This window comes from Alligator sinensis, unplaced genomic scaffold (genome assembly GCF_000455745.1).
Source record: "Alligator sinensis unplaced genomic scaffold, ASM45574v1 scaffold553_1, whole genome shotgun sequence".
NCBI lineage: Eukaryota > Metazoa > Chordata > Crocodylia > Alligatoridae > Alligator > Alligator sinensis.
Window position 1 is genome coordinate 465353 of NW_005842389.1, and position 12885 is coordinate 478237.

The 12885-nt window shown below is 57.7% G+C and overlaps 1 protein-coding gene and 2 long non-coding RNA genes across 8 annotated transcripts in view; 1 reads left to right on the forward strand and 2 right to left on the reverse strand.

The window, feature by feature from the left end:
- Positions 1–163: 163 nt before the first annotated feature.
- On the forward strand, positions 164–9769 carry LOC102370487. Of its 6 annotated transcripts, none has more exons than XR_001358519.2 (8): positions 164–1691; positions 1858–1929; positions 2379–2476; positions 2956–3220; positions 4594–6518; positions 7403–7501; positions 8456–8586; positions 8712–9769. It is a non-coding gene; the product is annotated as an uncharacterized LOC102370487 (long non-coding RNA). The 6 variants fall into 6 exon arrangements; XR_003095481.1 differs by having other exon boundaries at positions 4999–6518; XR_003095482.1 differs by having other exon boundaries at positions 3030–3220; positions 4915–6518.
- On the reverse strand, positions 5074–6709 carry LOC112551240. Its single transcript, XR_003095485.1, has 2 exons — positions 6459–6709; positions 5074–5605 (listed from the first exon to the last, which is right to left on the reverse strand). It is a non-coding gene; the product is annotated as an uncharacterized LOC112551240 (long non-coding RNA).
- A 2489-nt stretch (positions 9770–12258) lies between the features above and the next one.
- The window catches only part of CUNH7orf43 (chromosome unknown C7orf43 homolog), a 4982-nt gene continuing 4355 nt past the window's right edge, over positions 12259–12885 (reverse strand). The window contains exon 9 of the mRNA XM_025211099.1: positions 12259–12736. Within this exon, the coding sequence (XP_025066884.1) occupies positions 12339–12736 (398 nt within the window). The 3' untranslated portion in view covers positions 12259–12338. The remainder of the gene's footprint in view (positions 12737–12885) is intronic.

The following is a 12885-nucleotide window of genomic DNA, read 5'->3' on the forward strand; positions in this document are numbered from 1 at the left end:
TGGAGGGCGCTCGCGTGTCCCCTGAGCCGGCAGGGCTGCCCCGGCGCTGACATGTGCCCCCGCCCCGCAGTGGTGTTCGGCGAGCACAGCTTCCTGGTCACCGTCTCTGGACAGAAGATCTTCGTGCTGAAGCGGCAGAACCACGGCCGGGACCCGGTGCCCGTCTGACCTGCGCCCGCGGCCTGGGCCCATGCACTTTGGGGCTGGGGGGCGGGGGAGGTCACTGGGGGTACTGGGAGTCATTGGTGGTAATGGGCCACAACTGTAATGACTACTAATTAAAGCATTGTCCCCGGATGCCTGGGCTCTGTGGCTCCTTCCCCCGTCCCAGGCTCCCAGCAGACCCTGTAGCGCTGCTCCCTGCACTTGCGCTGTGGGGCTGTGGTCCGGTCTCTTCCCAGCATGCACCAGATGTCCTGCCGGGACTGACCCTGGGACATCTCTTCCTCCGGGGGGGCTTGAGCTGCCCCCCTGCCCCCAATCCTCTGGGTGTAGCACAGAGTTAGGCCCAGGTTCCCTTGGGTCTCACTGCTGCAGCAGCGGGGCTAGGGCTCGGGCAGGGTCTGAAGCAGGGCAGGGAGACGCAACATAGCTCACTGGCCGGGTCTGGCTGCCGGGAGATTTTCTCTAGCTCGCAGTGAGTCTGTTGGCCTCACTTGGCCCAAACGCCCGTGGTGCTGGACAGGGCAGAGACCAGCTGCCCCCACTGGCTCCAGGTGCTGTGCACCTTTGTTCGGAACCGTCCTTGTAGGAAGGGATTCGGTGCTGACTCATCCTTGTGCCAATGCAGGGACAAACTGTCTGGCTGTTGCCCTTTTCGCCTGGGTACTTCCACTTGCTCACGAGCCCGTTACTGAATTTTCCCTTATTTTGTCATCTGCTCGTTCTCGGGTCCTGCTCAGTCCCCTAGCTGTCCCTCTGACTCCTCTTTGGGCCTCTGCTCAAAAGGGGGCTGGGTAGAACAGCACTTATGGTGCAGGGCTTCTGCATTGGCAGCTCTCAGCAGCACCTGTTTGCCCCCAGGGCCAGCAGAAAAAGGCTGCGGCAGTGATATGGGTACCAGAGTCCTGCCCGTGAGAGAGGAGTGAGGTGCACCTGCAGGGCTGGGGTGGGCAGGGGCTGTGGGTTTGGAGTGAGGGGCTCCCTTGCCTGCGCTGGGGGTCTGGTGACTCCTGCTCGGGCCCTGCACAGCCATTGGCGGGGACCTGGGGCATCTGGGTGCTCCATGGGATGAGTGGGGCCAGGGTGGCTTGTGCAGGAAACTGAGCTGGGGGGGAAAAGGTTAGTGGCCAGAATGGGGGGAGGGTGGCCTGGATGCCTGGGTTCTTTGTGGGGGGGGGGGAGAGGAAAGCAGAGCAGGGGGTGATGACATTCTCCTCTTGGGGGAAGGGAGCACCAATAACATCCTCTAGCCTGCCCCAGTCCAGGTGCAGCCCAGTCCCGGGAGAGGACCCTGCTATGGTCTGGGAGGTGGCAAGATGGAGGAAGGGGAACAGAGCAGGGCATGGGACATGGGGACAGAAGCCCAAATGCCTGGGTTCTCTCTTTTCTGGGGGGGGACTGCAGCACCCCGATCTCTCCCACGTAGCAGGAGGTACCTGGGCAGCACAGGCTGGAGTTGCCTGTGCAGGACGGGGCCAGGGAGATGCTGCAGGGGGACACCTAGTGCCTGAATGGGACCAACATCCCTGGTGAGTTTGGAGTTTGGGGAGGAAGGCGGATGGGGACTGGGGGCCTGGATGCCTGGGTTCTCGCCTGTCTCTGGTGGGTGAGCGCAGGGGGGCTGGGAGCCCGGATGTCTTAGTTCTCTGGCCAGGTCTGTGTAGGGAGCGCTCATCCTGCGTCTTTCTCTTGCAGAGACCAGAGCCGATCCCAAGAATGGGGAAGCTGAGGCTTCAGCACAGAAGAAACATTTTCATGTATTCATTGGTAAGCCTGGGGTTGGGGACTGGGCTGGGCCAATGCTGTTGCTGGGACCAACCCCACAGGGTCCTGGCTGGAGGGTCTTGCCCCTCTGCTCAGGGTCAGGGATTTGCCCCCTGCTTAGCCTGGCCCAGCCTGGGGGGTTCCCCTCCTGCAGTGGGGGCATGGCCTGGGCTCTCTGCAGCAGGACATGGTGTCTGTGGTCCCCCTGCTGTCCCTGGGACAGGGGCAAGGCCTGGGGGTGCCGGCCACTATAGGAAGGGGCTGGAGGGTGGGAGTGTCTGGGCTGCACGGGGCTGATCTTGCTGCCTCAGGCAGGGGTTGGGCTGGACGTACCCCTGGGGTCTGTTCCAGCCCGTGGCTTGAGGATTTGGGGTGAGGAGCCCAGGTGTCTGGGAGAGGGGGTGCTTCTGTTGCACCTGCTGCTTCTTCTGACACCTGCTTCCTTTCCCAAGTTTGCATCGCAGTGCTGGTTTACTGGTGCCATCTCCGGTAGTACGCCTGCGTGAGACACTGCAGCAGAATGACACCCTGGTGTCTTCCTCCGGTCCCCGTAAGCAATGGGGGGGTCTGGGGTCTCTGCCTCATGGGAGCTGCTCTAGTATTTTTCTGGGTCAAAAAGAAGTGGAAAGGAAGAGGTGGTGTTTCCCAAGGGGCCTTGAGCCTGCGGCTGAGCACCACTGTGATGGGTCTAGGTGTAGGAGCAGCTAGAAGAAGCCAGAGGCTGCTCTGGGCTTTGCTTGCTCCTCTCTTTTACCGATCTGCCCTGGTTCCATGTGCCTGGGGCATTGCTAGGGAAAAATAACTTGCCAGAAATATTGCGGGGCTTAGGGACTGTCTGGCAACAATGTGGGCAGCTGCCTGTCTCACTCCATCAATGCTGACTGGCACGGCCTGATCCAAACCCCGTGCACAGAGCAGTCATCAGCACAGTGCTGCCTGTTCCTTGGGGCTGCCCCTGTGGGAGGTGGTAGGGAGCACTGAGGGCACTGGCATCTGGCCCTGCTAGTGCTGACCCCATCACTCCCACAGGCTTCCAATCCTACTGGCATTTCTACACGGGAGGGTGTCGGACCCTGGCCTGATGTGTGCAACTTAACCCACAGCAGTGATGTGGACAACCAGCAAATCCTCCACTACGACAGCGAGACGCAGACACGGGAGCTACCTGGGGACTAGGTGCAGGGGACTGTTGGCCCAGACTTCTGGGATGACGAAAGCAGGGCCTTGCGGGACTGGCAGGGGGGATTTCGAACGAACCTGGCCACACTGCGGCAGCACTACAAGCAGACCAGGGGTGAGTGTGAGCAGGAGGCCATGGGGGACCCTGGCTCTGAGGGTGACTGACAAGGGTGTGTGGGAGGCACCTGCCCATCAGCAGCACAGGGTGGGGAGCCGGGAGGGCATCACATTGTCTTGTGTCTGATCTGTGTGTCCCTGCAGTCAGCTCCTCCCTGCCATTGTTTTGGCAGGGGTCCTGGGATATGGGCCAGGAGGGTGGTGAAGGGGCTGCTGGTCCCTAGCAAAGCTGGTTTGGGCACTGGGCCTCACAGCAAGGCCGGAAGGAACAAGGTGATGGGAGGGGGTGTTGCCGGATGCAGAGAAAGGGACAAAAGGAGAAAGTGGGGGTGGGGAGGGAGGGAGGCAGAGAACAAAGTGAAAGTTGATCTCAGGGAGAAGGACCAGATGGACGCCTGGGCATGTGAGGGCCGTAGCGGGCAGTGACTGTGGGGTCTCAGACATCCATGCAGGGGGAGTTGTGGGGTGCAGGGACCAGGCCCCATCACCCCTGTGTGCAGGCAGGGGCTGGGCTGTACAGGGACCAGCCCTGGGGGTACCTCTGGGGCCGCAGAGTCGGATCGCTGCTCTGGGCAGCTGCAGCAGCCAGCGCTCAGGCTCTGCTCCTGGGTCTTGCTGCCACAGAGGGGAGTTCTCAGCGCCTCGCTGCTGCTGTACGGAGAAGCAACATTTGGCTTTCCAGCCTGGACTCGGCCAGGCCGGTCTCACCTGCCCCTTCCCCAGACCTGGGCTCCCGTATTCCCAGGGTGCATGGGGGCCATAGTTGTGTCCCCTCAGGGCTGGGCCCCTCCAGCCCCTGAGAGGGGTTCTGGGCTTTACAGGCCGGTGCCCCCCTCCACATAGCCCAAAAGCTCCCTCGGATGCTTTCAGGCATCGGGGCAGCTATTTTGTCTCAAAGCAAAACTTGCCCACAAATATAGGTGGAGCAGACCCAGCTCCCCGTGGGTTTTTTGAGTGGTTCTGAAGTGGAAAAGTTTGGGATTTGCTGATTCTTCTGGGAGGGGAGGTGGTATGAAGCAAAAAGGGAAATCGGTGAGCATTCATCTTGTAAGCAGGGAGCTCCCAGAACATGGAGAACAGAAAAAGCAATTGAACATCCCCAGGGAGTGCTCAACTTTTTACCCCATTGGGATTTGAAACTCCAGTTCTCCTATGCTTTGTGTGCGATTTGAAAAGGGAGAAGTCTATATCTCATTGAACCATTCAAAGCAACTAAAACTAAAAGCTGCTTGCAACTCTGCATTATTTTGCCTCTTGTGCTTGTCCTGCCAAGAGAACATAAAATCCAAGGGTATTTTAGGTCCCTTTCACACACGCCTTAAGTCCAGGTTTCACTGTTGTCGGGTACTAATAATGTACCTTTTTCTTTAGCTTTGCAGAATGGCAAAGAGACTGTTGAGTTTGGACTTTTTCTGTTCAAAGGAGGCTGAGACTCCAGCCCCGAGCACAGGCAGTGCAGTTACAGTGAGAGTGACCCTCTAGATTAGGTTGCCACATTATGCACAAGCACTCGTAGAGATGTTAGTATAGCTTCCAGCAGCAGAGGCCCTTGTTTTGGGCCAGATGCAGCTTCGTAATATATTGAGGAAGGGCCGTATCAGCCCATAATTGCATTCCAGGCACCCTGTCTGGCAATAAAATAAGAAAATTCAGAAAAGAATGGTACAGTGATCACAAATGGCTTGCATACAGTGTCCATCAGGATACAGCTTTCTGTTTCTGTGGCTGAGCATTTGGCAGTTCCCAAATGGGTGACCAAGCATCACAACTTGACAGAGGGAAAAAAACAGTGGATGAAAACTGAGCACACTTACAAAGTGCATCACAGACTGTGTTTTGTGCTCGCCGAGGCATACCTGTTGAGGGAGCTGATTCCACAAATCATGGAAACTTGTGGGAATTGATGAAACTGCATAGTGAAGACAACAAAGTGATTCAGCGGTTTATGATTAACCGAGACAAGTTCTTCACCTACCTACACAGCTCCTGTCAAAATGAAATACTTGAAATTATGGCTTCAAGTCCCAGAATTCAATAGTAAGAGAAGCAAAGGAAGCTGGAGTGTTTTGCAATCATTGCAGATGAACCAATGGATCTCTCTAGGCATGAAAAAGTCATTCTCACACTGCGATATATAAACCAGTCCTTTTGAAGTATAAGAATGATTTATTGGCTTCTATAGGATGCTGCAGATGGTGCTTCACTTGCCACGCTGATCAAGGCTGCTTTGTTAGAATAAATAGTCTTGGAAAGAAGCCAATGAGATACTGCTTCTTTTTCTGGCGGACCAGTAACTCTTAAACCACTCAGTGACACGTGATGGAACTGTCAAGTTAAGGCTATCCAAGCTCTTTTAGAAAATTTTGATGAAGTAGTTGAAGCGCTGGATGAAATCAAACATGGGGGTTCAAAAGCTAGAGTTAAAACTTGTGCACTTTGCCTGCAAGACTTCAACTTCCTGTAGTGTATGCTACTTATGAGGAGAGTGCTTATGCAAACCAGTCACCTACCCAAACCTTTTCAATCAAAAGTCTTTACATTTCGTAGAGCAACAGTGATGGCTAAATCCACAGTGTCTGTACTTCAAAGACTGAGAAGTGAGGAGTTTGTGTCCCAAGTATTCAACAACCCTTATGAACCTTGCCAGAAAAATGGGCATCCTGGACCTTGTGTCCCTCCACAAAAGGGTTGTTCCCCGAACACTGGGAGAAGGGGAAATGTCCTTCTTTGAGAAACCAGAGGACTGTTACAGGACAGAAATACTATACAGAGCTTTGGACACCCTTATTAGTGACATGGAAGATGGCTTTGCTGGGAATGACCTAAACGTTTTCAAATCCCTGGAAGATGTTCTCTTTTTTTGAGACCCTGTCAGAGGAAAGCATAGGCACCATTTTCAAAACTTACAAGATTGCTCAAGAGGATTTGCAGCCTGAGATCAACATGTCTTCCAAACTGTTTGAAATGCATGGCAGCACTGGTACGAGTAGCAAAGTGGAGTGCCCCCCGGCTTGAAAGAAGAATGAAGTTATTTACTGAAATGTCACTGCTTGATACCCTTCCAAATCTGGGAAACCTCTTTGCACTTTACCTAACTATTCAGTTACTACAGCATTAGCAGAGAGAAGCTTTTCGTCACTGTGGCAGCTGAAAAAGTACCTGAGGGCTACGATGACAGATGCTCATGTTTCTAACCTGGAAATACTACAGATTTAAAAAATAAACTATCAACGTACCTGAAATCATTGCACAGTTTGCCAGCAGAAAGGACCAACGTCTACAATTCTTTTAACAAGGTAAGTAACAGGGGGCTGACTTGTTAAGTATGGGAAGTGTAAGGTGGGGGGGCAGGATCTGTGACGGGAATGCTAGGTGCCCTGCCAATTTAAGACGCAGCAGGAAGTTGCATGGCAGCCTGTACATGCTTGGCTGCTCATCAGGTCAGTGGAACCAGCCAGTCAAAGAAAGGAGGTCTCAACAGAGCTTCCCAGGGCACAAAGCTAAGTACACACTCTTTATTCAGTTTGGTTTGAATTTGATTTGTGAGTGTGACTACAAGCATAGCCAGGATCCTGTGGTCCAGCTGCCTGGAGGGCCAGGGTTCCTGTTAGTGGACCCATGGCCCTTCCCTAGGAGCAACAGCCAAGTGGTCATGGAAAGCCAGGGGAACATTTCTGTTCCTCTGACCCGACGCACAAATCTTTGCCCTGTGCAGACAGGTTGACTTATGTGAATGCTTTGAGATGGTGCTGTTACTCAGTTTATTGTCACAGAAGTATAGGAGTGGATATGGGGCTTTTGGCCTGCCCACAAATTGTGCCCCCCAGACTCGGGAGGCACCAGTTGCCTGCAAGTGCTCTACAGAGCAGTGCATGATGAGTGCAAAGCCCCCTCCTCTCTCTCCCCCTACCCAGTGCTGTGTGGCTCTGCACAGAGCAGGCCTTTGGGCAGATGGCCTCATCCAGCTCCACGCTGCCTCCCCGTAGCTGTTGGGTGGTGCCAGGGAGTCTGGGCAGAGCCCTGGGTCTCAGTCCTGTCTGGGGAGTCACAAGGGCACCCATCACCCTGGCATATGCATGTTCTTGCCAGCAGGGGCTGTTGTGTAGCACCGGGAGCATTGGGCTAGGGGCGAACTGGTCCCTGCACTCGGAGCTCTAATCCCCTCTTCCGTCTTTGTCAGCCCGCAAAGCCTCAGTGAGCCAAGCCCCAGAGCATGAAGCCCTGGTGAGTTAAGCCTTGGAGAACAAAACCTTGGAGACTGAAGCCTTGCAGAACTCTGGTGAGCATCAGCATGATGGCTTGAGCCAGGGGAGGATGGCTGGGGCCTGGGGCGGTGGGTAAAGGGGGTGCTGTGGGCTGGCCCCAGGAAGCTGCCTCGGGGCAGGGCAGTCTTCCTGTGGGTCTCTCAGTGCCCTTGGATTTGAGGGTTGAAGAACCAGGCTAGGGAGGGACCGTTGTCATGCTGGCACTGTCTATACCCTCCATGCCCAGGTGCCAGCACCGGCCTGGCCAGGAGCTTGGTGGCTCCTGTGGGTGGGAGGCTGCTGTTAGCATGTGGATCCCTGGCCTGTAGGGGCTACCTCACCCCTGTCCCATCTCCCATGGGTTGGGATAGGGCTATTTCCTGGGCTGGGGTCAGGTCTTGCCCTGCCTCCTGTGCAGATGGCAGCTCTGGCTGCATGTGGGGCCACGGGGCTCCTGGCAAGGCCACCCCCTCGGTGCGAGCCCTGGGGCGCAGGGGCAAGGGGTCTGCCCAGGGGTGTAGATCCCTGGTCAGCACCTGGCAGCCAGCACCTGGTCCCTGTGGCTGCAGGGCAGGGTCAGTGCAAAAAGCTTCTGACCTCACTGCCAACAGCTCCTATCTCCCTGGCTCTCCTGTGCCCTGGGGCACCGAGGGGGCTGAGTGCCAGGAGAGCTGCATGGCTCGGTCTGTGCCAGCCCCTCTGCTCTTGGGAGAGAGGGGCGGAGCAGGGGTGTCTGTCACTGCCCCCCCTCCCCTCACCCAGGCAGTCTGGGCTCTGGGCCTGCATGTCCCGGGAAGGGGCTGCAGCCTGGGTGCTGCCAGGAGCAGAGCTGGCGCAGCGCAGGGCACCTGGCAGCGGGAGGCGTGTTGAAAAGGGGCATCTCCTCCCCTCGGTGCAGGGAGTGACCCCGGGTGGAGCCAAGCACCAAGTCAGTGCGTGCCCAGTGCTGCTATCCCTCTGGCTGTTACATCTGTGTCTCGTTCCTACAGTTTAACGGATCCCAATGGAGCCTGTGCAGCCTTTGGAGGGGCCACAGAGCAAAAGGAACGCGCTACAGCCCATTCGCACCTTCACTTCAGCCCTGATTTAGCCTGAGTGCGCACTTATTTTACCCTTCCAGGTGCCTTGATTTTTATCACTTTGATTTTACCGGAACAGTTGCGGGGAAGGAGGTGGGATTTGGGTGCTGCTTGTTGCAGGTTTGGGCCTGAGTTTTTCTTTCTTCTTTTAATAAAAACAAAACAGGTAGAGGTGAGATGCCCTCGGTGATGATTCTTACCAGGCAGACGGGCTGTGCCTGGGTCATGCTCAAGGGCAGCAGCACTCAACTTTTTGGCCAGCTGAGCGGTTGGGGCCATCTGCAGCCGTACTGGGCTCTGGGGCCTGGCCCCAGCCCTGCCTGCCCTGCACATGCTGGGGCCAAGTCCGGGGGGGCTGTGCACCTGTCCTGCCCCCCTGCGTGCCAGGGTTCAGATGCTGCTTCCCTACTGGCACTCCATGGGTTGTAGGAAGCGTCATGGGCTGGATGCCCTGGCACTGCGGGCCAAAGGTCACTCTCCCTGCCCTGGAGCATCTCGGTGTCGAATTTTTGCAGGGCTGTTCAGCGTGTGCTGTTGCTTTGTGCTGCTCCAGCTTGCTCAGTGCACAGCGCCTGCTCCCTGCAACCTGGGGGGACCCCAGGATGGCCATGGGCACAGGACATACAAAAGCCTGACATAAAGCAGCTTGTGATCTAGCTGGGTGCCTGGACAGCCCCATTCAGGGGCACTGGCAGAGGAGGCTAAATGCTCTGATCTTTGGCCGTGGATGCTGCTTCGGACAACGCACACCTTTTTTCCCTTTTTCTTCCTTCTCTCTTTTTTTGAGGTTGGGGAGGTGGGGCTAAGTGAGGAGAGCTTAAGAGTGCAAGACCTTTTTTTATATCATTAAAATGAAGTGTACGTTTTGTGTTTGTATGCTTGCTTACAACTCGAGCATGGCTAATGTATTGACTAAACCTTCCAAAATCCCTGAATAACACCTGAAGAAAATCATAGGCAGGTTATTTTTCACTTGACCCTTTTTGGGGCTTTGATTCACTGGGATTACTTGGCTTCTGAGATGGCAAACTGGTACTCCTCCATTCTGGATGCAGTGAATTCAGTTCAATTGTCATCATTATATACATGCTCACCTTTTTTTTTTTCTCTCTACATTGAAAGAACAGTGCTCAACATATTATAATTTAAAGGTAAAAAATATTTTTTACCTAAGTGTTGTACTGAGTTCTTTGAAAATAAATACACACTGTACTTACAGAAATAATGACCCAGCGAAGAACGGCTATTTCAGCTAGTTGGAGAATAAATGTGCACCGAGGGTTAGGCTCAGACATGTGCACTATTGGGTTTCTCTCTCCCTGGCCACTGGGTGGAGGTCTCTGGGGCTGGGCAGGGCCTGCAGCAGGGTGGGGTTAGGGTGCTGGAGTCCCCTGCTCTCTGCCATCCCTGTCCCTCTGGCGAGGCCTGTTCTGAGTCTGCCGTTGACTGTGGCCCTCCTGCAGCCTGTGCCCAGACACGGAACTTGCCTTGGGTCAGGGAGTACCAGGATGGTGCCTGGCTGCAGGCAGCAGGTCTGTGCAAGGACATGACCCTCCTGCCAGCCAGCCCTGAGCAGCCCCTGTGTTGGGACCAGAGAGCCAGGCTCAGAGAACAACTCCATGTCCTGGCACGAAACCCCTGGCACAGCCCAGCCCTGGCTCCCAGACACCTGCTGCCCCTCCCCTGGGCAGTCCCCATATGCAGGTAACTACAGGGCTTGCAGTAGTGGGAACAGACCAGTCCCCCACCAGTCCTCCCTGCTCCTGGCTGCCTCTTCTCCCAGCACCTTCTCCCCCCTCCCCGGACAGATTCCCACTCTGCCAGGCTACAGCCCTGCTGTGCTGCAGGAGCCTACTTCCTTGGGTGTGGGGTCTCTTCCAAGCTGCCCCTGCCCCAGGGAGTGGTAGGGCCTACACACTATGAGCTTGGCCTTGACCCTATCACTGCCCTCCAGCACTGAGCTGTAGCCAGCCTCTGCACCATTGCCATGGGGTGGGCAATCACTAGCACCATGTAGCCCTGCTCAGCATTGCCATGGGGCTCGGGGGAGAGCAGACACTGCCAGGATGAGCCGGGGCTCCCACTCCTAGCCCGACAGCAACTCCCGCCCCTTGCCGTGGCTTCACTCTCCATGTCCAGCGTGTGCACTCACAGACCAGGAACTGCGTCCTGTAGGCACATACACCCCTGTTCTCCAGGTTCCCTGTCCTGCCTGCCTCTCTCACCGTGGCATAACCCACCCCTGGTCCCCAGATCCCAGGCATGTACTTTCTCTGGCTCCCTCATCCCAGCCTGAGCTGCCCCCATCTTGCCCTTCTTGGGCCAGTGCCATGGGCAGCTCACCTGTCAGAGGGGCAGGCAGGGCCCGCTCCAGGTTCCAGTGCTCTGAGGCAGCAGGTGTGGGCAAGGCCTGGCACAGTGCCACGCCACCGCTGCTGAAGCTGTGCAGTCTCCAGAGGCCACAGCCTCGCAGACACCTGCGCAGAGTCAGCCATGGAGTCCTGCATAGCCATGGCCTGGCCCGGCCGGGAAGGATGAATCCTACACGCTACCCTAGTGTTGCAGAAGGAAAGTCCTTGTTCTTGTTTCCTATCACTTCCCCACAGCAGCGGGTGCCCCTGGGCCTGGTGTCTGGGACATGGGGAGCAACAGCCTCTGCTCCAGTGGTCCTCACCCTTCCTGGGGCTCAGAAACCCCAGAGCTGCGGGGTCACATCCAGCCCAAGCCCTGGCCCAGGCAGGATGAGCTCCATGTGAACCTGGCCAAGCAAAGCTGTCTGAGCTCCGAGCAGAGTGACCCTCTCCCCAACACTGCCTGGGCAGTGCCGCGACCCCGCCACAGGGAGCAGGGCCCGGGGCCAGGGGGTTGACCTACGCCCCAGCGACCCCTGGCTCAGTCAGGCCCCTCAGAAGGGATGCGGTGCAGACCCACTGGAGCTGCTGACGTGCCCCACTGCTTCCTGGCAGGGCCTGGCCGGGGGATGGGAAGTGCCTGGAGCACAGACACCCCAGTCCTCCGACCTGCCCCAGGTCCCGGTCCCCCTGCGCCCCCGGGGTCACTGCTGGTGCCCGGGACCCCCCAGTGGTGCCCGGCCTGTAGGGGCGGGGTCAGGGGTCGCTGCAGGCAGAGAATGGGACCAATGAAATGATGAGAAGTCCAGGCCATTCCCATGAGCCTCTGGGGCAGGAAGCTGCCCTGGCCCTGCTCCCATGATGTCCCCCCCTGCAACACAGAGCCAGGCCCAGACCGCTTCTCCGCTCTTTATTCCCAACAAATAAATAAATAGCGCAGGGGCCGGGGGGACAGATGTAAAGTGCGGTGGGAGAAAGGGGGGCAGGGATGGGAGCCCCCTCCCTTGGCAGTGGGGGTGGGGGTGGGCAGCTGCCCCAGGGGCTTCTGGGAAGGGGGTGGCAGCTTTGGCAGTAGCCAGGACCCCCCAATCCGGGGGGAGGGGGTGCGGGGCAGGGATTCCTCCCCCATCGGGGGGGGGCAGGGACCCCCAGGCCCAGCCGGGGGGCCTGCCCTGGGGCCCAATTCTGGCCTGCAGCCCTGGGCCGTGCGCCCACAAGGGGTTGGGGGCCGGGGTTTGGCCCTCACATAACCGGCTCGACGACCAGCACCTTGCACTCGCGCTTGGCGATCTTGTCCAGCGACAGCACGGCCTTGTCGGGGGGCAAGTAGAGCGGGCGCCCCACGGGCGAGCCCACGGCCGGGGGGCCTGCCCTGGGGCCCAATTCTGGCCTGCAGCCCTGGGCCGTGCGCCCACAAGGGGTTGGGGGCCGGGGTTTGGCCCTCACATAACCGGCTCGACGACCAGCACCTTGCACTCGCGCTTGGCGATCTTGTCCAGCGACAGCACGGCCTTGTCGGGGGGCAAGTAGAGCGGGCGCCCCACGGGCGAGCCCACGGGCGGCGTGATGGCGCGGCGCTCCATGACGCTGCCCGACCTGGGGAAAGAGGGGTTAGTCACACTCCTGTGTGTCCCCCCCCCTTGCCACTGTCCCCCTGTGGCCTTCCCATCGGACCCCACCCTCAGCTTCAGCCTGCCCACGGCCTTCCCATAATCCCCTCCTGGATCCCCCAGTACTGGGGATACTCCCAGCCCCCACTCCAAGGGGACAGCTGATGCTGTGATTGGCAAGTGGAAGGGGAGAAGCCAGGCTGGCCCCACTTCCCAGACCCCGCCCCCTCACCAGGACTCCACCCTCTACCCCCACTGCTCCCCCCAGCCTCATAGACACAGATTGGCAGGGGGGATGGGAGGGGCCAGGCTCTGCCCCCCGGGTATGATTGGCAGGTGGGATGGGAGGGACCAGGCTGAGCCCCACCCCATGACATAA